This window comes from Heterobasidion irregulare, assembly GCF_000320585.1.
Source record: "Heterobasidion irregulare TC 32-1 unplaced genomic scaffold scaffold_04, whole genome shotgun sequence".
Classification (NCBI taxonomy): Eukaryota; Fungi; Basidiomycota; class Agaricomycetes; order Russulales; family Bondarzewiaceae; genus Heterobasidion; species Heterobasidion irregulare.
The window spans coordinates 584494-609757 of record NW_009258200.1 but is presented as its reverse complement, the minus strand read 5'-3'; the positions used below and the strand labels follow the sequence as shown (position 1 = coordinate 609757).

The following is a 25264-nucleotide window of genomic DNA, read 5'->3' as shown; positions in this document are numbered from 1 at the left end:
ATCCGTGAAGATCAAGCTCTGCAGCCGATTTTAAGGCCTCGGGTAACACGCACATAGGATGGGATGGGCGAAACTGGGCGCGCTCACTTTGGTGCCTCCATGCTGCGCAGCTCCTCGTCGCTACCGTTATGGATGTCGAGCAGCCTTCGACTCAGGTTTTGTTAACGCCGCGCTCTCGCTGACTGGTATATGGAAGGGTGAGTCAGGCCCAGCGTCTTGTTGGCGTCTTTTCAGAAGGATGAGACGCTTGTGGTCGCCCTGCACCGCCGCTTATCGCTCGCGCACGGTGTTGCTTGCTTGCGCTCTCCAACCTCCGCTGGGAAGATCTGCGAGAATCACGAGCACCTCAGCCCCGCAACGATCGATCCGAGAGTTCCGAGCTGCCTTGCTAAGCCTTCTAGTGACCTGATCGCAGCGCGATCTCTGGATGCAGGGCGCCTTACCCGTGCCGTGCCCGTTTTTGGCGCATGAGAAGCACCGGCCTGGTTCGAGAGCGCGAATTGTTAAGTCGCCGGGCGCGCCGCTTCTTCGAAGAAGGCCCTTAAAAGCAGACGCGGGGGCGCTGCAGGCGGCTCCACACCATCTGGACACTCTCCCCATCTTTGCGATTGAGAGCATGGAACTCGTCCTGGTACGTACTGCACATTCGATTCGTTTTCTGTGTGGGAGTGGTGAATTTATGTGCGGTTTGAGGACTAGGTCACGGGCGCATCTGGCTTTGTGGGGTCTCATGTCGTAGAGCAGCTGCTTCAAGCCAACTACCGTGTCAGAGGGTGCGTGTGCTCGCCCCTTCCCTTGTGAACATTTCTCTAGCCTATGCACCAGGACTGCGCGTAGTGAAAAGGCGGAGCATGTCCGCCAGGCGTATGCTTCCTCCGAACACGCGGATAATCTAGAAGTCGTCGTCGTGGAAGACCTGACGACGTCCGACCTCACGAGCGCGTTTCAAGGTGCGTCCCGCGGAGGACCTGGGTTTCGCTGTCGTCGATCCGGGCCGACGATGAGACAGGTGTCGATGCGCTCATCCACGTCGGTACACCTTTGGGTGGCGCCGGTAGTGCCGAGGTCGTCCTACAGGTATGCCATCTGTTTACCGCATGCGTAACAGAGTCCTCTAGACGACGCCATCGGTCTCGCAGAGCACGATCTCCGGCACGCGCCGCGTCCTCCAGCACGCCTCAGATTCGGGCACCAAGAAAATCGTCCTCACGGGCAGCGTGATCAACCTGCTAGACACACGCACAAAATGGACAAGACAGACGCTCACCGAACACGGTACGCGCCCGCCCCTCCCCGCCTCTCTGTCCCTGCCTGCCCGCCCACCCCCGCTCACGCGCGCCGTCGTCGGGACCCACAGATTGGAGCCCCCTGACGTACGAGCACGCCACGCAGCCGGGCGTCGACTCGCGCGAGGTCTACGCGGTCGCGAAAAAGCTCGCAGAGCAGGAGTTCTGGGTGTTCGCGGATGCAAACCCCGCGATCGACGCCACATCCAGTACGTGACCCGCCGTCCGATCGCGCGAATTAAGGCCATCGACTCACGGATTGGAATAAAACAAAATAACCCACCCGCGAAATGTACCGCGCGGCAGTCCTCCCGCCCTGGCTGTACGGCCCGTACGGGCGCGGGCAGTGGGTCCGCTCGCTTAAATCCGGAACCAACCAGCTCGTGTACGCGCTGATCGCGGGCCCGCCCGGCAGACCCATGCACGCGCAGAACGTCAACCCGGGCTTCGCACACGTCGCGGACGCCGCGCGCGCGCACGTCCTCGCGCTCTCCGCGCCGCCTGCACGCCCGGGAGAGAAGAGGAAGCGCGTGGTCGTGATGGGCGGGTACGGGCTCTGGCGCGAAGCCGTCGCGCACCTGCGTGCGGCGCGGCCTGAGCTGGGGGCGCGGCTGCCGGTGCTGACAGGGGAAGAGAGCGAGCAAGACCCAGAGGAGTATGCGATGTTTGACGGGGGCAGCGCGCGGAGGGTGCTGGGGATGGACACGTTCAAGACGTGGGAGGAGACGATTGTGGAAACCGTGGACGATATGGTGAGAATGGAGAAGGTGCTAGATGTGTACACTCCGTTGTAGGCTACGATGCTCAATTCACACATGTAAACTGTAGTGTAAATGGTGTGGATTGGCAATTTCAGACGTTGGAGGTGTCGACTGATAGAACGCGCCAGTGTGGCACGGAACTGGGGTCGCCGCGGCCGCGTTCACGAGGGACCCCGAAGACTGCTACCTCTGGCAGTGCTGGACATCAAACGATGTTCACTCCCTACGCACATCAAGGATCTATAAAGTTTTTTGTCATCACTTGTAAAGTTCTCGTGAGCCTGTTGTCTGGGTATCGCCCACTGCCGGAGCTCTGAAGTCATCAAGACTCAGATTCGCGTTATACGTACAGTCCGTATTTATTGCTGCCTTTTTTCCGCCTTTGCATACCTGACCTTTCGCGACACGAGCGGTAACATCTCTCATTCCGTGTACTAAGCTCCCAGGTGGTGCCCTTATTTTTCTCTGCTGCGTCTTGCCTCAACATCCCCAGTATTCCGCCAGAGAATCATCTCTCCGCATCGCTCTTTCTGACTCTCTACTGACAGTGTCTACGTTTGAGTCAGCGAAGACACAGGCAAGCGCTTTTTGGAACTGAAGGCGCAATCTAGTTTAGAATAAGTGACGACTTTTGGACGAGATCTTTCTCTCGCACCACACCTTTGTTCCCGGATATTGCTTTGGCCAAATCGCGATACGGTTGGAGAAGTATCACAACCACAGGTTATCCACCAGTGACATATATTTTAGAAGGAACTCTATACCAAACTCATGCTAGGGGCAGAATAAGGCTTGGGAGAACGAACCAGACAAAAATAAGCGGCGAAACAAGTACGCAGGACATATTCGGGACAATGGTAACACACGACGAGCTCTGCCAAGGTGACTTACCCTTCCAACTCCGAAGCCACCGTGACAGCCAACGTTCCTATCCTCCGACTTCCTCTCTCGGAACCTTCTCCCGCCCTGGAGTCCTTGCCGTCTGGGTCCTCACTCTCCGTCGTCTGCGACTTGCTCGATTCTTCGCCGTGGTGGGCCCCAATTTCCGCCTTCTGGTGCTTGCTTCCAGAACCCTTGCTGGTCACGACCCCACGCTCGGTTCTCCGCCGCCTGCTCTTAGATCCTTCAGTGCTGAGACCGGCTTCATCACTCTTGCGTTTCTCCGTCGCTCGTAGTTCAAACGCTCGTAGCGGAACTGGCATAACAGAAGGGAGAAGCCAAAAATCGAGCATGTCACAGCTTCTGTTGTTCGTCGGCCATCCATCCTCGCCAAGCTGCTTTTTGTATATCTGGAGGTACTTCTCTGAGGAAACCAATTGCTTCAGGGCATCGTGTTTGGAAGGAAACAATGTTTCGAAGTCCGGTTCTATCTTGACGTAGATTGGGATGAATAACCTTCGAAGATCATTGATCAGTGTGGCGTGCGCGGGATGAAGGAATTTGCTAATGGTTGCATATGAGAGCTCGGTAGGCGGCGCATAGTTGAAGAAGTCCTTTTTGCCTTGTCCTCCACGAGTCTGGAGCGCGCGATCTCTGAATGCGCTATCGAAATGACGATAGACTGCGCCAGAAACCTCATCATAGAGCGAAGCATCATGCTTGACGTATCGGATGCTGTAATAGAGAAGGACGTGGAGGAATGATTCAAGATCGTCGCGAAATTCATGAATTTTGTTCATTCTGAGAAGATCCGCAGAGATATATTGCCATGTTCCCTACATGCCAAATCACATGGAGGTCTCTCAAGCGGGGAGAAAAGACTCACCGTCATAGAATTCAACGCAGACTGCGTCACTTCGCCATCGTCAGACAGATTTGTTGCCAAATCCCAATCAATAAGGAGTCCAGTCCCTTCATCTGTGATCAAAATATTCCCGCCACTGATATCCCGATGGAACACCTTAGCATTGTATGCTTTTTGATGAGCTATAGCGCATATTTAGCTATAGGTCAGAGAAAGAACTATAATATGAAACGCACCTTCGATTGCATGCATAATAACAGAGCACAATTCGAAAGTCGAATTGAAATCGGACAATGGACGACCGATTTCTTTCAGCACAATCCGATAATGCCTGTGCTTCTCTATCTCCTTGACCTCCGAGCCCTTTCTTATATGTGCAAATTCATGGGTTCGCGTCGCCTGGTTTCTCACATCTCCCGAGTAGAGAACGTGAGGAATGTGTGGAACCTGTGCCTGCGCCAGAATCTCATAAGTCTCTCCCTCTCTATGAACCCCGTCAGCAACGTATCTCCAACTATCCTTGAGAAATACAAGCTTCTTCGTCGAAAGATCGAACGCCTCGTATCCTCCGGTGGCCCTACCAGTCGGGCTCCGTCCTAGGTACTGCGCTTGAGATGCCACCAAGAAGTGCTCACTCTGATCCTTCTTGTTTACCACAAGGAACTTCCGAAACGTGTCGTCCGAAGCGTATCGCTTGGGTGGGTTCACTTCATCCTCACCCCTCAGACGCGCTAGGATTTTGGCCCGTTTGTCCAATTCCACCTTTGTCATCTCAATTTCCTCCACTGTTGGCCTCGATACCGTGATGTCGTGTCCACGCTGCTCGTCAGAGAGATAGTTGTATTGCCAGAAGAATCTCGCCAGATGAACGATGTTCGTCCGCCAGTCGAAGCGTTCGGTAACGACAGCACCAGCACGATCCCAGCGAATGAAACGAGCGTAGTTTTGGAGAAGGAGGACCGAGAAGACGAAGCATCGGGGCTGCGATTGAAAAATGACGTTGGTGTACGATATGATTTGACCTGTGTTATATATGGCCTTATCAGCCATGTGCTGAAACGAATGCCCCTTTCCAAGCTTCGCATCTGTATTCAGATCCACGAACGGATCTTCGGCCAACGGTTTACACTCGATAGGTACCTCCATCTGCTTGAAACTCGCACCGAGTTCTGGTACGTTGCTCGCATTGTATACAGATATATCGGGTTTCCGATTTAAATCCTTTTTGAAAGTCGTGTTGACGAGGACGAGATTAGGACAAATGTCGGCTTCATTCACAGCGGCTATCTACAATATATAACGATTGAGGTATGGTCCGATGGGAGAATTATGGAATACTCACAAATCGGCCCTCGAATCCTATACCACCGGTAGCTTTGTCCTTGAAAGCATCGACATAGCCTTCCGGAAGTTCATGAACGGTCTCAGTGCGCATGAAAGTATCGATGAATTTATCGACGGGCATAGGCCCACAGAATTCATCCCGCATTTCTTCGGCGTTTTTCGGATATTGATGGGAGGCGTTGTCAGGACGTGCAAGACTAAATCGTTGAGTAGCTGATTCTTTATATTTCTATGGTTTGCCGCCGGTTTGAGAAAGCAGAGTAGACATATTCGTCAAGGGAGTTTCAAGGGAATGAGAAGAGAACTTACAGGAGATAATTAGTGCTTGAGTCCAACAACCAATGCTCGTTTTACCCAGTGGTCTTGCGACGCTCTGAGATCGAGGACGTTGAAATTGAAACCCTGAAGGCCTGAGGATCCGCCGCCGCATAATTCAAGCCCCGCGAATGGGTCACTCTTTCATTGCAACCCCTATTACCTGTTTCTAGCACCTTCTCCTTCCGATACCTTCATCCGCATCCCTAAATCTTCCGTGGCAGCCATGGCCATGGCGTTCACGGCTTTGATATCCATGGCGTTCCGTTTGAAACCAAGCTCGCTGGTTCTCGTATCCCATTTTCGAGATCAACCACTACTCAGTTTCCGTCAAAAGACCCATCCGCTCCCTGCATCTAACATGTTACTCTCCTATGTGGCAAACACAATAGGCTGTAAAACTCCATGGACGCTTGAGCGAAGCTCCAGTGTGCCTGTATCCATACTTCAGTTTACTTTGCCGGTATTGCCTCAAGGCAAAGTAGGTCGTACCCATTTGTTCAAAAGATAATCGATGTCTTGCAAAGACGACGCGAGCGCAATAATAAATATGCAACAGTCGCACTGTCTTAATCAGTCCTTGCAGTGCCCCGCCACCGCGGTCGACGTGGTCAATAAAATCGATCGGAGTTTAGTCAGACAATAGTGAGAAGCGCACTTTTGAAAGACGGAAGGCGTCCTCTAAGGGGATCTCCTGAAGCTGGACGAAGCAAGCATAAGGCGGTGTTTGACGATGTCCATCATACAAAGGGACAGATGTCAAGTCACGCACGGACGTCCAAGCCGCACCACGGCTGTGCAGTGCGAGTGACACGCGTGAGCTACCACACTCAATGACAGGACGGAGGACGTCCAGCCTCAGATCTTGAGGAAACTGATCGTCCTGGCGAGACCCACCTTGTACTGCACGGAATTGTTTTTCTTCATGCCTCACAGCATCCGTGGAATCCTCCGGTGTCTCTACACCACAGCAGTCTCGTTGGTTGCCACAGTGTCTTGTGGCACACATGTCAACGCCTCCCACTCAGTCGACGGTCATATCTTTCCACACCCGACTTGCCAGCTCAGCAGCGTCTGGACGCAGTCGTTGCTCGATGCAAGATTTGATCCCCGCTATATTGTATTCGTGCATCACTTCGGTTCATACCACCGTAGCTCGCCACGCTCAAAATACGCTGAGGGTCAAGGGGGTTGCCGACGCTGCCACAAGGTCCACAGCAGCTCGAAAACGTTCGAAAACATGCCCAGAATTGGCGGATGACTCTGGTGCATGATATCCCAACTTGACTTGGCCACCTGACAATCAGCCTGCTCTTCCTCTAAAGATTCCAAGTTTCCACCGGCGCCAGTGACTTTGACCTCCTGGCTGAACAGGTAACATCGTTGTTGGGCGTAAATTCGCGACGAGGAAAGTACTGAGAAAGTCATTCTTTGTGGGCAGGACGAATCGTAACATCCGAGAAGGTGCCAGGGCGTCCGCGGGGACTAGAGGGAAGGTCAAAAGAAAGGGATCAGAGGAGAACACCGCGGGGCGATGTCATCAAACATACCAATGAGTCCGTCTCCGTGAACAGACGTTCGGCAGTGATAGATGACATAAGAGAAGCCTTCGCTGCGCAGACTGGAAACCATGCAAACAGATGAAACCAGTCATCAGCAAATTGGCAGATCTCTTAGGTGGTCTGAGATGTCTGATCTCTGTCTGAGAGTTCTGAGGGCTTCTGTCGCCTCTGGGCATTCTGAACTCAGACATTACTCAGAACTATTCAGAATGATAAACAGGAATTGAGAACTGGCAGTAGCATACTTGTAAAGTACTAGAATGCAAGCCAGTGATCTTATCATAAAGATGCTAATTACACACGAGCCTGCACTTGTCTTGTACAAGTGTGGGCACAGGTGGGCAGCAGCATTGAAAGAAGACAAGCCTGAGCTTGTCTTGTGCAAACATGGGCAGGGATTGGCGGCAGCAGCGAGAGGATCTGAGTTGGTAGACAGTGAGATCAGACAAGATAAGGCCGCGCTCATCTCGTACGAATGCGGGCAGAGATGGTAGCGGCGGCAAGACAAGAGGAGGCATGCACATGCTCGTCGTACAAGATGAGCGTGGGCAAAGGGGGTGGCACTGGACGGCATCAGCGGCGAGATAAGGCAAGCGCGAGCAGAGGTGGTGGTGGACAGCAGCGGGGAGAGCAAGCAGGGCAGCAAAGATGTGGCAGCGGCACGTGCCATCGCCACGTCAATGCACCGTCGTTGCGCACGCTGCGCTCTGCCTCTTGCTCTCACCACCGCCCACTCCCCCCACCCGCACTCATTTTGTCTCATCTTCTCTCAATGCCGCCACCCACCTGCGACCGCGCTCATGCTCTCTCGCCGCTGCTGCCGATCCTCACCGCCCGCGCTCGCACAGGACAAGTGCATGCTCGTATTCTCTTGCTGTCGCCGCCCACCTTACCTGCGCTCATATCCTCTTGCTGCCGCTGCCCACCTCGCTTGCACTCGTACCCTCTCGCTGCCGCTGCCAATCCTAGCCACCCATGCTTGCACAAGACGAGTGCGGGCTTGTGTTCTCTTGCTGCTGCTTCCCCCCCTGCCTGCACCCATACCCTTTCATTGACCCTCTCGTTGCCATGCGCAGACTGTCGAGCCTCAAATAGAGTCCAAGATGGAGGACTATGTGCCACTCACAATCTGGTGTGCTCATTTTAGATGCAGGGCTGTCCTTTGTTCGTAGTATTTTGCATACAGTAGAATGATAATATTTTGATGGTAATAATGTTGTATGAAATACCTGTGTGAGGCTGCAGACAGGGTCTGAGCTAATGACCAAATCTCTGACTATTGTTCTGGATGAGCTCTGACTGGTCTGAACTAAGACAGATGCAGAAAGGTAACCTCCTGACGGCAGAGTCTTGTTCTGACCTCTGATTGGTCTGAGCCATCTGAGTTCAGAACAATCAGAAGCTCTCAGACCTGGATCAGACATCGGCCGATTTCCTGATGCCATAGTGTGAGATGGAGCTTTTGCATTTTGTTGCTTGAAGGACTAGAGACAACACGACATAAACACAAGGGTCTCAGATTGGGGTCTCAATCTGTGATATACCTTGATCTCGGGCCGATGTTTTGAAGCGGTACATCAGTTGGCGGCAGAGAGGGAGATGGAGGCATCGTCGATACGCGAAGATGCAATTGGGTCGATCACCAAGGTGAAAATAGTACTAGAGACAGATTCAACAGTAGAGAGTAAGTCGCTGCTTTAGACTTGTCTGCGCCTTCCCTAACGTACCTTGTGTCCCTTCGCATATTTTTAACGATCTCCAACCTGCTGATACTCTCGTTAGACTCTCCAGATTCCTGAAGAAATTTGATTTTGTTTTGATTCTGCTTCTGCAGGTCGACCCTCAGATGCTGATGAGCGTCGATTCCGAACCTGGATATCTCTCGCTGACGTCCATATCGAGAAGACTTTTGCTTTTCGGCATGTTCGGAGGGCGACTTGGTGCTGTTGCGAAGAGTCACGTGCATACATATCGTCCGCATTATTGGATGTGATCTCTACCAAATATCTGTGACAATGTTGTTGACAGGGTACTGAAAGGTATTGGGCGAGTTCAGTAAAATTAGCAATGCGCTACCAATACCTTGCAAGACTCGGTAAGTTCCAAACGCTCTCCATCGACTCGTTCTAAAATCCTTGTTAACGACCTGCTCTTCCCATCTTGTCTTGCAAACGTCCTTGAGTCCATACTACTACCACCAGAGCACGGGTCAGAGTAGTAGTCGATCTTTAATTTGACGGGTATGTTCAAGCAAGGACTTGTAGGTCTCGTTGCTATCGGTCACACGGGGATGAAGCGCTGTATGGCGATAAATGTCTGTACCACGCTAGCCGATCGCGTGGAGTAACCTGTTATAAAATAGATACGCTTCACATCCTTTGATCTCGGTGGGACAAGGAGGGACATATGGTAACGACCATGTTATAGCTCAATGGTCTCCTTCGGCTTGAACTTCTTTGATGCTCGCTCCGCAGAACGGAACTGAAATTGATTCCCGTACAGCTCGAACTCTATGTGCGGTGCTTCCAGCACAGTATTGCTTGTTTTCGATGATTGTGACGAGGAAGGTCCGGCCGCAGGCGATGAGGAGCTTGGTGTATCAAGGGTGGAGTAGAGGGGGACCGCGAACGCGAATACTGAGCCATGCTTCGGTATGACTGTGGCAAAGATACGTATATAATTTGGAGCGATCAATCGAAAGACTTACGTTTCGATTTGTTCGTGCGTGTTACGACTCTGAAAGCGTTCTCTGTTTCGTGCACAACAATTCCCGAGAGGCCGATCAGCGCTGGTTTATTGCTTCGCCTTACTATAGACAGCTAAATTTGGTATATACGGTTGTGCAGCTGTAATGAGATATTTACCTGTCATGATTGATCCATGGAAGTCGGCTTTGACCAACTTTGCATGCATACCCGCAGACGATGGCATACCCGAGGCTGGAGGGGAGGCAAGACCCAATAACTCGGACATATATCCTAACCACAGACGACGCAATGGTATAAACAAGTCCCATCTACAGCAAAGATCATAAGCATAATCCAGTCTGCGTAGCGATCGACACGCACCTCTCCTGTTCCTTCTTGAGCTTCCACATGCCCTTTTCGACAACCTCGTTCCGCCCAATCACGCCCAACCGTCTCCATTCTTTTGCCTTCTTCATCTTTTCCACCTGCGCAGCATGCAGTAGCGCGATCCTGCCCTTCTTTTCTGGATTCTCTAACAAGATAAATTGGTGACGGATGCGCTCGTGATACGTGAATGCGGCCTCCCCCAATTATGATTCATATCGCTCGCTGGACAATTTGGCAATTGCGATTTTGATGCGCTTTGGACGGAAAGGTCGAGTGGATGACCTCGAGGAGGCAACTTTGCTTCAACTCTCATTCTCCGCCCTACACAACGCTCTAATCATTTCAGCTCATTAAACAGCCTCGCAGATGCGCTTTCAACGCGATGTGATCAGAAAGGCCAGGTGGCCCACATCCCGATATGCGTTCGAGCCTGTTGGCCAACCTCATTTCTGAGTGCGTGCCAAACGGGCATGGGGGACGGATAGATTCCCGACGAAGCCATGCATCTCGCGGCGACGAGGATTGTTCGCTGGGTTCTGCGGAGTGGTGGCTACCATGTAGCATGCATCGTTCTCGATTCGTCCGGTGTCCTCGAGCTGATCTGACCTTGGGACAGGTCGATCTCTCTTCATGGCCCTGGAGGAGATGTCCGTAAAACGTATCTTCAATCCTGGGGCCGTCGTCATCAGCGATCAGTTCCCGACACCACGCAGGCCGCTCGAGCGCTCCACCTTGCAGTCAAGAAGCTTCGTGAGGACCACAACAACGAAAATTTTGCGCGCTGGGTGCCGTTCGTCCATTATGGGTTGTAGGAGTTCGGCGCGCTGCGTTGCGTAGGCGTTGATCAATGAGAGGAAGAATAAATCGTACCTAGCACGAATCTAGACGCAGGTCGAGTTCAATTGATGATGCTGACTCGGCCGCTACCACAACCCGATAGCCTACTGCATACAGGGAGCCGAGGTATAAATAGATGGCCGACGGCGCTCACTTCAAGCAGATGGTCAAGGATGTGGGTTTTCGAGAGGTGTACTGCTCAGAGGTAAGTTGATGCATCTGTCGTGATGAAGTGAAGCGGTGGACGAGTTGAAACCATACTTGCCGATACAAATCTGATGCTGCGTGCGAACTTGGAAAATATTGTGTGTACGTGGCGCGAGATGTTTTTCCACGCACATTGGGCGGGTCAAGATCTACGGAAAACCTCGAACTGCCAGATGCGTAAACACAAGAACGACTACGCGGTTCACGTTGCACACGAGCACAAGCCGCGCTGGATCCCGAACGCGCTCACAAATCAGACACAAGATCAGGCCGAGGGAGCGATGTCTATTTTTGTCGCTCCCAATTCTCAGTCATCGAGCGCGCGAAGAAATCAAAATCGAAAGAAAATACGAAATGGAAACTCGGACGCACAACCGTGATGGTCGCGGAACGTGCCCCTCGAGATCTCGGCAGCTGCGTGCGCACTGCATCTTCCTATTGGCCGGTACGCAGGAGCGCCGGTGCGCTGATAAACGATGCAGATGGCCGCATAGCTAGGAGCTAGGGGGCAGGACTGGCAGTTTGAGCCCAGTTGGAGGGCGCGGTCGCCTGCTATGGTAAGCAGGATGTACGAGAGCAGCAGGAGGGGCGTTCCGGTCCCTATGGACACCCAGAAAGCGAATCGAGCACGCTCACAAGCGTTCGGTGTGCCACGGGCATATGTATGGGATCCAGAGTGGCGAGACGGGTGCAGATGGGCTTATGGGGAAGGAGGTCGAGGAGAGACGTGCTGAGAAAACAAGGTGCTGCTGCGCATCGACGGGATTGGAACCAGAGCACGGCAGGGAACGGGGAACAGAGGCCGTGGAGAAACCACGAAGAGCATCGGAGGACGAGTGTTCGTTGATGGGCAGAGCGAGACAATTGGCTGATTGGAGGGGGCAATGATTTAGGCGTGGGAACGGATCGCCGTTCTGGGTTGCGGCGGTGTTGGCGGCTATGGAGGATTGGACGTCTTTGCGATGACGCTGTGGGCTCGTAACTGTGTGAGATAGGAAATGTATGAGAAATACATTTGTAGATCACAGATGCGTAGGTGGGCAAAAGCGCAGACGCTTTCTGGCCCCTAAAAATGAACTCCAAGGGGAAAACGGGCAAGCTGCGAACCCACTGCGGTAGGAGTCCGACGACACATACAGTAAGCCACGCATTCCCGTGGGAGTAGTGTTAGAGTTTACGAGGCCGACTAATAGAAGCGCGAGCAAATGAATGACTCAGTGCGTGTAGACAACAACTGATATATATAATAAGTACTTAATAAAAGCATGAGCAAATGAATATTTGACTATGGTAAGTCAGTAAAGGGTCTACGAAAGTGCGAATGGTATAGTAGCTCACCTCAGTGCATGTAGACAACGACTGAGGTGCTCGATAATGATGAACATATGGTAACAATAGTATGTTCGGAGTGTGAACAGGAACTGTATAGTACCAAGGCATCAACTCCACAAGGTAACATGTCCAAGTGAGTCCATAAAAGGAAACTGGTAACATATTATGTAATAGTCCATTTGAAGTCAAAACATACAGCTGTGCCTTTGTGCACATTTGTTGCTACAGTAAATCTCAGCAAGTAGGAGGAGGATAAGTGCTTACCATGCTCTGTCATCAGACTGGTGGCATGGTGTAACAAATCATGGCATCGTGAACTTCAAGGGCTGCCTGCAGGTATGGCACGAGGATCTGTGCATGTTTGGTTAGGTGCCCGGTGAATGCCTTGCTGGACCAGTGGCCGATCTGCTTCACAACCTCAAATGAGTGGCTGCATAGCAGGTACTTAAGAGTGGCACCTATGCAGATTCCATGTCCTTGTAGTGGGTCTGGCCCCACCACTTTGGATGCCTCAGCTATGCGTGTTAGTAGCTTGTTCTTAGTGAGTGGCTAGTAGGTGTTCTTCCATTTATAGGCAAAGAGTGCTCCGTTCAGTGGTGGTTGGTTGACTGCCAGGTAATTTGTGAAGGTAGCTTTCAGGTCTGTGGAGCTGTGCTGCTTGGCCCAGTGGACATCCTTGCCAGCTGGGGTGGTCTTGGTGCACAGAATATGAAAGGATTTGACCTTCTTTCCTTGAAGGTCCTATTAGTCATTGACATCCAAGGGCTTGATATGGACCAGTGGGTTGAACCCTCCAAGGCACGGGATGGTGAATTCCCCCAGCCTGGTGGCAGTATAAAAAATGGTCATAAGACATGTGCAATAGCATCAACAGGGTCACTGAGGTTGAATTTTTCTCAGAGTGCAGATATGTACTATGGTGTGTACAGTCTTTGCTTCTTGTGCCATGAAGTGGTTGGGGCTGTGTGTGCAGAACCAGTCATTAAAGCATTAATCTCATCATCATTGAGCTTCCATGGTGCTCCATGCAGAATGTGCCAGACACGCACTCCATAGATATAGTTCTTAATGGCGCTGCTGGAATATGTGCCTGTGAGGGTAGAGATGAATGCAGAAATGAGGACAGGGCTGGCAGAAGCACATTGATGAGCATACACTTGCACTAGGGTCCAAGGGAAGTATTTGGGAAGCTTTAGGGAGATACTAAACAGCACTAGATGAGTACTAAAGATGCTGACTTACACCGAACACAGTCAGCCCCACCCAACTGACCATAGCCCACTAAAGGATGTTTGGCAGCACTTGGGTCAGTTTGCCTATGCTTCACATACTTACTATGACTGTATAGGAGTATTACGATAGGTGTTTATGAGATCAGAGCCAGTATTCCTTGTTGGCCAATGTGCTCCATAAGTTAGTCAGTCCTTATCACTTATCTTCCCAACTTTCACATGGTTGGTCAAACACAATCTTGCACCATTACTTGGCCACCCTGGTCATACATTATGTCTTCTTTATTTTCATTGGCTCACCAATGCCTGTTTCTGCTACCTACACTTGAGCAATGGATCCCAAATGTTTGGGATTTTGCCATCGCTGATTATCTTTTACCTTATCACCTTCAGAACCTATATGGACATCTCATCTACCTTCTTATCTTCTCTGATCGCCAAGGCTTGGTGCCCATTCAACATCTACTCTCGTTTCTTGTTTGATATTTTACTTAGGGGCTTTGTTTACTATAAAAACCTACATACAACTCTGGAATAAACCAGCTTTCACACCCCACAGTTTAGAGCTCATTTGCACTCGTCTTAACCATCAAAATTGTCTTCATCAACTTTCAAAAACTTGTCATCCTCATTATTCAGCCTTATTCATGTTCATACTCGTCTCTTTGCTTATACCCCCCATCGTCCTTCATATATTGTCAGAGTCCTATGTGGCTCTTGAAGCACGTAGTTATCAGTCACAATACTACCTTCTCGTTACTGACTAAATCGCCAACACGACCGATCGAACATTTGGTCGGTGTTCAGCATAGTCCTGAAACCATTCGGGTGCTATAATCTCACACTCCCCATTGCTTCTCAGTATGCCTTCAATTTCTAAAGTCATCACTGACAATTCCTTTATCAGATACTAGCTCCAACACCCCTACATTAGAAGTTGTTTTAGTGTTGTGCTTAGCACTTAGAGCCACCTCTAGCATATCAACGTTGGAGCTCCAGAATGGCTTTTGTGTCACAGTAGACATGAAAGGTGAGGAGACCTGTGTTGTAGATTTCTAGCATAGAGTCTGACTAGGCATGTATAATGGCATCCTAGATGCGCTACATGTCAGCTTGATTGAGGTTTGTTGGACAGCTGTTTGTGTCGAGGGTGGATCATAACTGTAGAAGCAGGTGCCGGAAGAGCAGCCTCTGGCTGTTTAGAATGTGTGAGCGGAGTATTGAAGGGATCAGAGTGAGGTTAGGATGGTAGGGTTGTGGCGCTTGTTGCTTTGGAGGGTGGGCTCAGGTTGGATATCATTTGCAATGGGAGAGGGGTTTGGTTAGTGGGTGTAGGCGAGAGGGTGTGGCCATGGAATACGGACTGGCTAAAGGTGTATTCCACCTACTTTATGGGTTACTAGAGTTGGTAGGCCATAAGGAGTTTGTCTCCCTAGTGCTAAAGCTCATCGTTGACGGTTCTGTCTGCTGCATGCTCCCGGGGGAATTTGGGGGGCCTCATGGGGGAAGTACCCTCTTGAAGAAGGTGACACTCAGTGGGGAGGAGGTCAGCATCAAAATCTATGATGAAAGGGCGAAGCTGGGTAGGAATGTGGTTTGCTGGGAGGAGGAGGTGAAGCAGAGGGTAGATTCCCCTGGATGGGCCTTCTGCAGGGTTGCTAGTGCTAAGAACATAGCACATATGATAGGTGCAGCCAGAGGATTCCAGGAGCTTATGGAGTCACTTGAAAACTTTGTTGGTTAGCTTGTTGCGGCTGCGTCCCTTCCACCAGCCTTCAACAATACCCCAATTGTCCCTGTAAACTTTGTAGTGAAGGCCTGCTGTAGAGAATGGGACGAGAGCTTGGATGAGGAGTTTAAGGCTGACTGCTTCCACCCAGCCAATGTTTCAGCCATCTGTGTTCCAGTTAAGTAGGAGCCTCTAGGCATGCCAGCACCCACTGATAATAATGCCAATGCCAATCCCTGAGCTAGCATCTGAAAAAGCAAGGGTGTTTTGGAGCTCATATGGGCCAGGGATGGGTCTTGAGAGGGTCGGCTGCCTAAGCTTGTGGATCCACCAGAGCAGATCTTCAGAAGTGCCTCTGGGTGGGGTACATAGCATAAAAGGACAATCATCGAATAAACTGAGTGTGGCCTCCAGTTTTGTGAGGTAAGTGCACCCCACAGGTAGGACCAGTGAGGCACGTAGCAGCTTGCCATAGAGCTTGTAAACCTCCTCCAGGGGATGTGCTCTGTGGTCCAGCCAGGCCTCAATTGTATTGAGATACTTTTGCTTCTTACTATCAGGCAGTGAGACTTCACATGCGGTAAGATCCCATTCAAAGCCAATAAACAAGGGGCGGGAGCAAAAGGGGATGTCTTTGGAGGCTTCCCAGTGGTAGCCGAAGGGCATTGAAATATGATCAATATCAGCAATTGTGCAGGTGTAAAAAGTGTCTGTGGAGGATCTAGGGGAAGCACTTGACAGGTCCCTGATTGGGTGTTGCATATTCTCATCAAATTCTTTGAGCCTGCCATTAGGCATGGTGTTGCCCTAGTACCATAGACACCCGCCATCATGCCACTTGCCACTGTTTGCTGTGATAGCAAGGCTTGTGCACTCCCAAAGGGTATTGTAAGAGTTGAGGTACTGTCGGAGGATTCGGAGGAATATGTGATTGTCAACCCACTTAGAGAGTGGGCCAATTCCAGTGGCACAGAAGATGTTAGCACCAGTGTCACCAACTTCATTGTAGATACTAGTACTGGAGGCAAGCCCAAAGCAGTTGCATGTGTCAATTGCAAAGTGGTCATGCCCTTTGAGGTGGACAACAAGGCCCAGCCATTGCTTTGGGATAATTAGGATAAACTGATAGGCTTTAGAGACATCCCATACTGCTGCCTGTGAGCCTGGGGGTAGCCTCCAAATGAGAAGGCAAATAGTTGCAAAGGTACCCCAGGTATAGGGGTAAAGATTAGAGTCAATGGCCAAGTTAATGAAGGAAATGCTTTCAAGTGGGTGACATAGGAATGAGAGGTTCTGGACAAGCTGGAACTTCCCAGGCTTCCTGGGCTTAGGGACTATGGAAATAGGGGATGTTTGGAAGGGGCCAAAGAGGAGCTCGACTTCTGTCCCTGAGAGGGAACTGATGTAGCATCCACAACTGAATTCTTTCTGCATAATTTGATTAAATACATGTGCGTGCTCAGGGATAGACAGGTTATTAGAAGGAGCATAGGTACAAAGGATAGGGGGAATGCTAGTGTTGAAACCAAAATTGATATGCAAAGGGAGGAGGGGGTATTTACTGAGAAGATTGGTGGCTGTGAGGGTGGTGAGCCAAGCATCAGCATGAAGGAGGGTGTGCGCACTACTCCTTCTGTGCTCAAGGACAGAGCTGAGCTCTGTAATCCATTTTTATACATCCTGAGCACTCATGCTTAGAGTCATGCCCAAAAGCAGAGCAGCTATTGGGGTGCTGCTAGTTGGAGCAAAGTTACTGCCCAGTGGGGGTGATGAGTCACCCTTTGCTGTTGCAATAGCATTGTGGCTTGCCAGAGCCATCCCAGAGGAGGCTTGCATTGCATTGCACAATATTGTGTTGGTGTCAGCCAAGGCAGATAGTGCAGGCTGAAGGGCCAAGGGTGCTTGCGCCATGGTGAAAAGAGGATTTGTCTAGGGGAGAGGATGCTCAAGCTCAATATTTTGATAGTGGAAAGGACGACTGCCCTTTGCTAGAGGGAGCTTTCAGAGGGGAACATGAGCGTGAACACTTAAAAGGGCGTGAGAATAAAGAGGGGGGATGTGGATGCCCATGCTAGTGGCACCCTTGCTCATGGTCTGGTGACCAGGGTGTGCTCGTATATTCCTGCACGAGGGTGGCATGTGTGGACAAAGTAAGGAAATTTGTGATTAGGTGTATATAACAATGAGATATGTACAGCATGTAGTGGGTGAGGCAAAGCAGTGGCAGATTGCATAAGGAAATGCAGCGGCCAAAGGGGAGGAAGGACAATAGGGAAAAGCAGGTTATGTAGCACATGATGTGCATATGGCAGGTTGGGCCACAGGGCATGGAAGAGGCATGGTGTATGCGTAGTGGGTGTAGCGCGTAGTGTGCCGTGTTTGCAGCATGTAGTGTTTGCAGCATGTAGTGTTTACAGCATGTAGCATATGCAGCAAAAATATAGTGGGTGCAGCAGGTTGGAGGGGTGGATCTAAAAAGAATGGGAGGGCAGTATCACATGTGGCAATATATGAAAACCATGTGAGAACCCAAGCATGAAGCGCAAGGAGCCAAACCTGACAAACTGCAGTAATAGCTGCAGCAAGCACGAAGTGCGAGGCTAAAACAATTACTTTATTGGCCAAATTATTAATTTCTCTTCTCCTGATTAAAGCATTTTCTGTACCAAAAATCCAAAAAGGGAACCTGACAAAATATGACAAAATCCATAAAGCACAAGGCAAAATATTCTCACTCTAACCATCAATGTACCTTATATTTTCAACTCAATACCTGCTAAATCTATGCATTCTGTGTATATGTCATTTACAGTGGTAGAAAACTCCAAGAACATTACTCAAGTTAGATTAAAATGTCCAATAACCTATAAGGGAAGTGCAATAAAACTAATAGGAGCACATACAACAGGAGCACACATAATGAGAGTATACACAATAGGAACATATGTAATGGGAGCACACACAACAAGAGCACATACAACAAGAGCACATACAATAAGAGCACACATGATAGGAGTATGGGAGCATACACAATAGAAGCATACACAATAGAAGCACACACAATAGGAGCATATACAATGGGAGCACATACAACAAGAGTACAAGCAATAGGAGCACATGCAATAGGAGCATATGCAATAGGGGCATATATAATCAAAGCACATACAACTAGAGCATATCTAATAAGAGCATACCACACATAATAGAAGCACACCTAACCAAAACACATCTAATAGAAGCACATGTGATGGGAGTATACACAATGGGAATATACACAATGGAAGCACACATAATGGGAGCACATTATATATAATGAGAGCACATATAATAGGAGCACATCTAACTAGAGCATATCTGATAGGAACATATATGATAGGAGTACATACAATGGGAGCACACATGATGGAAGCACATCCAACTAGAGCATATCTAACAAAAGCACACCATATACAATAAGAGCACATCCAACAAGAGCATATCTAATAAGAGCACACTTAATAAGAGCATACCCAACAAGAGCACATACAACAAGAGCACATACAATAGGAGCACATATAATAGTAGCATACCCAATAGGAGCACACCTAATTCAAGCACACACAATAAGAGCACATATGACAAAAGCACACACAATAAGAGCATATACAATAAAAGCATACAAAATGAGAGCAGGTAATCAAGTCACAAGTATATAGCCAACAATAGATTACACACAGACTACACACAGACCACACTCAGACTGTAGGTAGCCTATAATCAATGCATATTCTGCAACTAACACAAGATATTTCAATCCTCATAGTCATTTAAAACTAAACTGCAAAACTCAGATTCAACCCTAACCCCAAGAAATACCATTAAGCACTGCGTGAAAGTCGCGAAGCGACAGGTGGGAACTTATAAAAGGGATGAGTTAGCGCTTGTTCTGCGAGGAGGTTATGGGAATGGGAATGAGCTGACCTGTTTGAGAGCCTCAGCGCGCACAGTGTCGTGCACCTCGTCCTTGATGTTCCTGAGGAGCTCTTGATTGATGACCGAAATATCAAAGGCTTCGCTGGGTTTGATGGCGTCACATTCACGACGAAACCGGGCTTGGTACACCAGGAGGGCTCTTTCTCCGTTAGGGCGGGAGCGCATACTGCTCATGTCGATGTTGATGAAGAAACCGGCCAGGCTTTGTACGTACTCGTCCGGCCATTTGAGCTTTCCCATGTACGAGAGCAGGAGGTTCTTGGCCATTTCCATCTGCCTCCAGGTGAGGTCCATGTCTTTGATGGCATTTCGCGAGGCCTTGGAGGCAGAGACGGCACGGAGCGCTAGGAAGTTGTCAACTTTGGAGAGGCCGAATGTCTCGTCTGCGACAGTGTGCTGGTAGTCGGCGGCATCCTGGCATCCCTCTGTTGTGAAATACCATGGCTCGATGTACTCATGGTTCTCAAGCTTATTTAGAGCGTAGGCGGAGGGGCGTGAATCAATCTGGTCACCCACCGTCCTCGATCTGTCCAGCAGCTTCAACTTTGGCTTCTTCTTCTCTATCTCAAGCTGCTCTGCCTGCTCCTTCTGCGCTTGCTCCTCTTGGCGCCGATCCTCTTCTTCTTGCGCAAGCCTGTCAGCTTCGTCCCTAGCTGCTTGCAGCTCGCCTTGTTGCTGCTCGTATTCAGCCTTTCGTGCGTTGTTTTCTTCGGTCCAGGCATTTGCCAGTTGTTGGGCTACTTCCTCGTGGGTGAGCGTCGGGTTAGCGGTGATGATGAGGTTGCGCGTCGCGAGGAAAGGAGCGGAGGAAAAGTTGGGGCCACTTCGAGTGCAGGGTCGTGCTCAATTTGCGGCGAAGAGGTGATGTGTCGAGGTAAATTAGGGTGAGTGCTAGATGTAGTATTTGGTGTTTTTGTGGCGGGAGAAAACAAAAAGGAGGCGCGAGGCGAGGGTGCGCATGTCGCGGTGGGAAGACGCCCCTCGCCTGCGCAAAGACAACAGTTTGGTCCTTCCCTCGTACGTAACACACTCGCAACTGCGTCTCGAGCACCACACTACGCCTTGCTCTCCTTCCCCTCCCTCGTCCGGAGCCCCCTGGCTCATCCTCACCGCTCTCTTTCAAACCTCTTCCATCTCTCTCTTCACGACCACCATGTCCTCCCCATATCCGGCATATGGCGGCCCCAGCTCCAGCGGATACCTCTACCCTCCCAACGGTAACGGCACTACATACGCCCTCAACTCTTCCAGCACCGTCAATGTCAATACCAACTACAACAAAGGCCTCAGCGGTGGCAGCGTAAATACAATCAAGGGTAAGGGCGAGGGCGACCTCGATCCGCGCAGGATTTCGCGTACGCCCAGTCCAACCCCGAGCGAGGCTGCAGAGCTCGCCCGCGACAGTCTCCTCGACTGGAAGACGCTCTTGAGCTGGAGATTCTGGATTCGGAGGGAGTGGCTTTGTGCGTCCCCGTCCTTTCTTTATCCTTGTGGCATGGAACCGATCTGGAATTGGCGACGGGCGGCGTTGCGTTCGTACTGTGTGTTGTGTCCGGATGCTATAGGGTACTACATCGGTCTGACCATCATCGGCGTTCTCACCGCCCTCATCACCATCTATCATAAACAAATCGTACACTGGCTCACACCCAAGACCACCTGGATGCACGAGTGAGTCTTTTTCGTCTTCTTCCGTTTTTGACTGCCTTCCTTCCCCCCTGCGGTGGCTGTCTCCATCGCCATCATCCTTGCCACCTCTTCATCCGTCCGTCTCGTCCGTCTCTTCTTTGTTTAAGCCACCAGAATCCGCTCGCCCGCCCAACGTTCATTCGCCTCTCTTCACCGCCCGATCTCCATTTACCCCTTTTTTCTGACTTCGCCCATAGCTTGCCCGCCGGATGGACAATCCCTATCGCCATCCTCTTCGTCATTTCCTTCCCACCCGTGAGTTTCTCGTCTTCTGCCCCTATTTCGGTGGCATAGCCACGCGCATAGCCGCATCTCTCGCGTTCGTCAGCCACCATCACAGATGTCCCCATACGAGCATATGCCACTTGCGGCCCATCTGTTGAATATTAGTCGTTGATCGATGACTGCTGGGTGCTGACCCCTTTTCTACCTTCTTCACCCGTTTACCCGTTTTGATGCTCCCGAAAGCGTCGATCCTGATTACAATCAACATCTGACTTCATGTATGCACACAGCTCTTCGGCCACGAAATCGTCGCCATCCTCTGCGGCGTCGTTTGGGGCCTCTGGATCGGCTTCGCCATCGTCGCAGCCGGTACCTTCATCGGCGAAGTGGGTAACTTCTAGTGCGTACTGTCCTTTGCCCCATCTTTGGTTTTGTGTATTTTTTCCTTGTCTTTATTGGACTTCACTTTATTGTTTTCTCACTCTCCCGAATTTCACATCGTGCTGATCAACCCCCTTTGTTTGATTCTCCGTGCCTTGTCGCCTCGGTTCCGCGTGTTTCGTGCCGCATGTTATCCTCTCGATCGTTGCCACGCAGCGCATTCAAGTACTGCTGCCGCGCGCGCGGCGACAAGCTTGAGAAGACGAACATACAGTACGCGTGTCTCGCGCGTGTCGTGCGTGACGGTGGCTTCAAGATCGCGCTTATTGCGCGGCTGAGCGCCATCCCCGGACACTGTGCGTGCCCATCTCGAGTTGTGGTCTGTATGCGTGTCTGACCTCTGACTTCTTGGCGATCGCAAAAATATGTGGATTCACGACAATAAATTGGGCCGCTTGCAGTCACGACCGCGATCTTCTCCACGTGTGGCATGGGCATCATCACGTTCTCATTCGCCGCTATACTCTCCCTGCCCAAGCAGTTCGTCACCGTGTACCTCGGTGTGCTGCTTGAGGGCGCTGGCAGTGCGTATCCTCTCTCGTCCTCGCATTTGCGCAACGGAACTGACAAATTATTGGTTCGCGCTGCGACCTGCTACCGCTGCGGTTAGCTGAGACAACAGAGCAGAAGATCATCAGCGACGTCGTGCTTGCGCTCACGTTTATCCTCACCATCGTCGCTATGTGGTATATCTACCGAAAGATGGGCCAGGTCCGGCATGTGGTCATTCATGACCGGCGCAAGGCCCGGTACGTCTCCGCCACCTGCATTCCTGGCTATCCGATGCTCATGAACGCTCTCTTCCCTCACACAGGCAGAACAAGCTCGAAATCTACGGCAACTCGGCCTTTGCGTCCTCCTCCGGCACGACCTTCAACCCGCGCGGCTCGGAGTCCGACATCCCGCTGCACGCGCCCTCCGCGCGCACCTTTTCCGCAGACCCCGAGTCCCAGGTGCAGCACCAGCAGTGGGACGCGCACGGACACGCCGTGGGATACTCGGGCGACCCGCGGGCGGCCGCGCCCGGTCGGATTCCGACTTTCAGGACAGACGGCGGTGGTGGGTATAGCGCGGACGGGAGGAGATACGAGCGGCCCGGTGCGCGCGCGGAGGAGGTGGGCGTGCAGTACCCGGCGAGTCCGAGGGCAGATGGGAGGATCCCCGTGAGGCAGATGAGCAACGACTCGGTGACGTTTGGACACCGAAGGGAGCCGGAGAGGGCTGGGGCTGGGGCTTCGGCCCAAGCCCAAGCCCAAGCCCAAGCCCAGGTATATGCCCCGCGCGCGAGGACGACGTCACCGCCTGGACCGGGACATTCCCAGTCCCAATCCCAGGGACAGTACGCGTCGTACGCCTCGCCACAACCGTTTGTGGCTGCGGAACCCGCGACAGCGCCATACGCATCCTCCGCATATGCGCCTGCTCCCGTCTCCGTCTCCCCCTACATGACCTCCTCGTCGCCCGTCGCGCAGTTCGCGCCGGCGCAGTACACCCCCGCGGCATCGGCGCCCTATACCCCATCATCGGTGCAGTACGCGGCATACCCACTCGAGTCTGTATCAACATCTGCGTCCGCTACGCTCCCGACGCCGCCGTTTCCCCAGCAGCAGCAGCAGCAGCGACCACTGCACCAGGCGTCTGGGAACGTCGCAGGGCTCGGCGCGTACAGCGCCCAGGGCCACGCGTACCCCGCGCGGCAGTACGTGGCGTCGCCGCCGCCACCGAGTTATACCACGACGGGGCCGCAGTGAAGCGGTCCCTCGGCGCGCGCGCGCGCGGGCGGGCTGCTGGCGGCGCCGTGAGTGATCTCTTGCGATTCTTTCTTTTTATGTAGATATAGTACGTTGTTTGTTTGGTGAGCGTACAGTACGGTACAGTGCGAGGGCCCGTTCGTGGGAGGAAGCGCGGGTGGATCGGCGGGTTGAGCGGCGGTTGGTAGGAGGCGGTTGGGTGTTGGGCGTTGGGCGTTGTTGATCATGTATTTAGGTTAGGGTATACGGTTCTTTTAGTGTACTGCTACGACTATTACTATCGCTACTACTATATGTGTGCGTCGACGACGGCGACGGCGACGGCGCCGAGGGACGGTGGGCGCGTCGCGTTGCATGGACATCTTCGGATCTTTATGTGTTTTTTCTTGTGTGTGCTTGTGTTGTTAGCGGTTCGAGGTTGGCGAATTAGACAGCTTGTATTGTTGGGTCTACGGCGGAAGAAGAACGTGCGTCGTAGGATCGGAGGCTGAAATTTGAGAAACCCTTTTTTTTGTTGCTTTTCCTCTGGATCATATCATTGACAGTCGAACCTCGCGCTATGTTTTAGTGTTGACGTTCACATGCTCGAGCTCCTACAGGTTTGTGCTCAATGTTGTCGAGCACCGCCGGGTAACCTGTCGTGGTGCTTGAGCTAGCGGCAATCGTCGAGGGGGACTAGCCGTTTTGACCTCGTGTTCTGCCCTCCAGGATCCCTAGTTGCGAAAAACGTCAAGCGGCGCACGCTGTCCTCTACCTGACGCCAATCTTTCTCGTCACGCTGTGGCTCGGTCGTCACGTCACTGGAGTTTTTTCGCTGAGTGGAGCTTTGGCGATGACTTGCTGTGCGGACGATTATGACGTAGGACTGTGATCTTCCTTTGCAGTACAGGCGGTAAAGGCAGTAGCTTTGATTTTGATTCTGGCAATGCGTGCAAACTGCGACGGCGTCTAGAATCGAACGCGAACATACTGCGAACACGGCCACTTGACAGCGATCTGTGACGGGGGGAATTCGCCTCCCGCACGCCATGATGGAAGCCGGATATGGCAAATGCTTCCATTTTCGGGCTGGATGCCCTCCGTTTCGATGACAGGGAGCGCTGTTGGACTCGATCAAGTAAGCATTATCTTCAATCAATAGATCGCCCCGTTTTCTGCGGCATCAACAGTATCAAACTGTCCCGGACAGCTTTCGAGTTGATCAGAGTTCCGGCTCACCTATATACATGCTTGTACTTCTCGCTTCTCTGCACCCCTAGAACCCCCTTACCCGCCTCATTTCACTTGCTGTCTAGTTGACGCCCGATCTGCCAGATGGCTTCGGGCGACCACGGCCCTCACCCCGTCATCGCAGCTGATATGATCGGTCTGACTGTCGGCGTCACCATTGAAACCTTATTCTATGGCAGGTATCTTGATTCACGTACCAGAGCTCAAAGCTGATCTGGATACTGTCCGATCAGGCATCTTCATAGCCATCATTCTCTTCTCGACGTACGCCCTTCTGTGAGTTCCTCTCGTTTTAGATATTCGAGAGTGCTGATGGTAATCAGGCAGGAGATACCGAAGACTAGAGTGAAGGTGGTCATGCTGGTCACATCCCTCTGCATGTTTGCGATCTCGAGTGCCGTCTGGGCACTGTCTCTGGAGCTTTGGCAATGACTTACTGTGCGGACGATCATGATGCGGCACCGTGAATGGCAGGCAGTGAGGGCAGTAGCTTTGATTCTGATTCTGGCAATGCGCGTAAACTGCGACGGCGT

At 51.5% G+C, this 25264-nt stretch overlaps 8 protein-coding genes across 8 annotated transcripts; 4 read left to right on the top strand and 4 right to left on the bottom strand.

Moving 5' to 3' along the window:
• Window positions 1-590: 590 nt before the first annotated feature.
• HETIRDRAFT_382672 (uncharacterized protein) lies at window positions 591-2112 on the top strand. The gene is made up of 7 exons (XM_009546655.1): window positions 591-631; window positions 700-773; window positions 826-950; window positions 1010-1077; window positions 1140-1275; window positions 1358-1495; window positions 1593-2112. Exons 1-7 carry the CDS (start codon window positions 617-619, stop codon window positions 2078-2080), a joined length of 1044 nt encoding a protein of 347 aa, XP_009544950.1. The 5' UTR covers window positions 591-616; the 3' UTR covers window positions 2081-2112.
• An 822-nt stretch (window positions 2113-2934) lies between these two features.
• HETIRDRAFT_416722 (uncharacterized protein) lies at window positions 2935-5280 on the bottom strand (the record flags this gene model as incomplete). Its single annotated transcript, XM_009546654.1, has 4 exons — window positions 2935-3762; window positions 3813-3973; window positions 4028-5078; window positions 5134-5280. The coding sequence occupies 4 exons, from the start codon at window positions 5278-5280 to the stop codon at window positions 2935-2937; spliced, it is 2187 nt and encodes a 728-aa protein (XP_009544949.1).
• Window positions 5281-9433: 4153 nt separating this feature from the next.
• Window positions 9434-10268, bottom strand: RNase_P_6 (RNase P; the record flags this gene model as incomplete). Its single annotated transcript, XM_009546379.1, has 4 exons — window positions 9434-9669; window positions 9720-9821; window positions 9877-10028; window positions 10081-10268. Coding segments are annotated over 4 exons (678 nt in total), but the record flags the coding sequence as incomplete, so codon positions are not given.
• A 1241-nt stretch (window positions 10269-11509) lies between these two features.
• On the top strand, window positions 11510-11864 carry HETIRDRAFT_426210 (uncharacterized protein; the record flags this gene model as incomplete). The annotated part of the gene is made up of 2 exons (XM_009546653.1): window positions 11510-11575; window positions 11625-11864. 2 exons carry the CDS (start codon window positions 11510-11512, stop codon window positions 11862-11864), a joined length of 306 nt encoding a protein of 101 aa, XP_009544948.1.
• A 1512-nt stretch (window positions 11865-13376) lies between these two features.
• On the bottom strand, window positions 13377-13700 carry HETIRDRAFT_315078 (uncharacterized protein; the record flags this gene model as incomplete). The annotated part of the gene is made up of 1 exon (XM_009546652.1): window positions 13377-13700. A coding segment is annotated over one exon (324 nt), but the record flags the coding sequence as incomplete, so codon positions are not given.
• An 821-nt stretch (window positions 13701-14521) lies between these two features.
• HETIRDRAFT_315547 (uncharacterized protein) lies at window positions 14522-14753 on the top strand (the record flags this gene model as incomplete). The annotated part of the gene is made up of 2 exons (XM_009546651.1): window positions 14522-14555; window positions 14602-14753. Coding segments are annotated over 2 exons (186 nt in total), but the record flags the coding sequence as incomplete, so codon positions are not given.
• A 4606-nt stretch (window positions 14754-19359) lies between these two features.
• HETIRDRAFT_108848 (uncharacterized protein) lies at window positions 19360-20499 on the bottom strand (the record flags this gene model as incomplete). Its single annotated transcript, XM_009546650.1, has 2 exons — window positions 19360-20218; window positions 20426-20499. The coding sequence occupies 2 exons, from the start codon at window positions 20497-20499 to the stop codon at window positions 19360-19362; spliced, it is 933 nt and encodes a 310-aa protein (XP_009544945.1).
• Window positions 20500-20737: 238 nt separating this feature from the next.
• HETIRDRAFT_237518 (uncharacterized protein) lies at window positions 20738-22760 on the top strand (the record flags this gene model as incomplete). The annotated part of the gene is made up of 8 exons (XM_009546649.1): window positions 20738-20858; window positions 20961-21066; window positions 21282-21339; window positions 21600-21709; window positions 21907-22046; window positions 22152-22274; window positions 22361-22499; window positions 22565-22760. Coding segments are annotated over 8 exons (993 nt in total), but the record flags the coding sequence as incomplete, so codon positions are not given.
• Between the last annotated feature and the right edge of the window lie 2504 nt (window positions 22761-25264).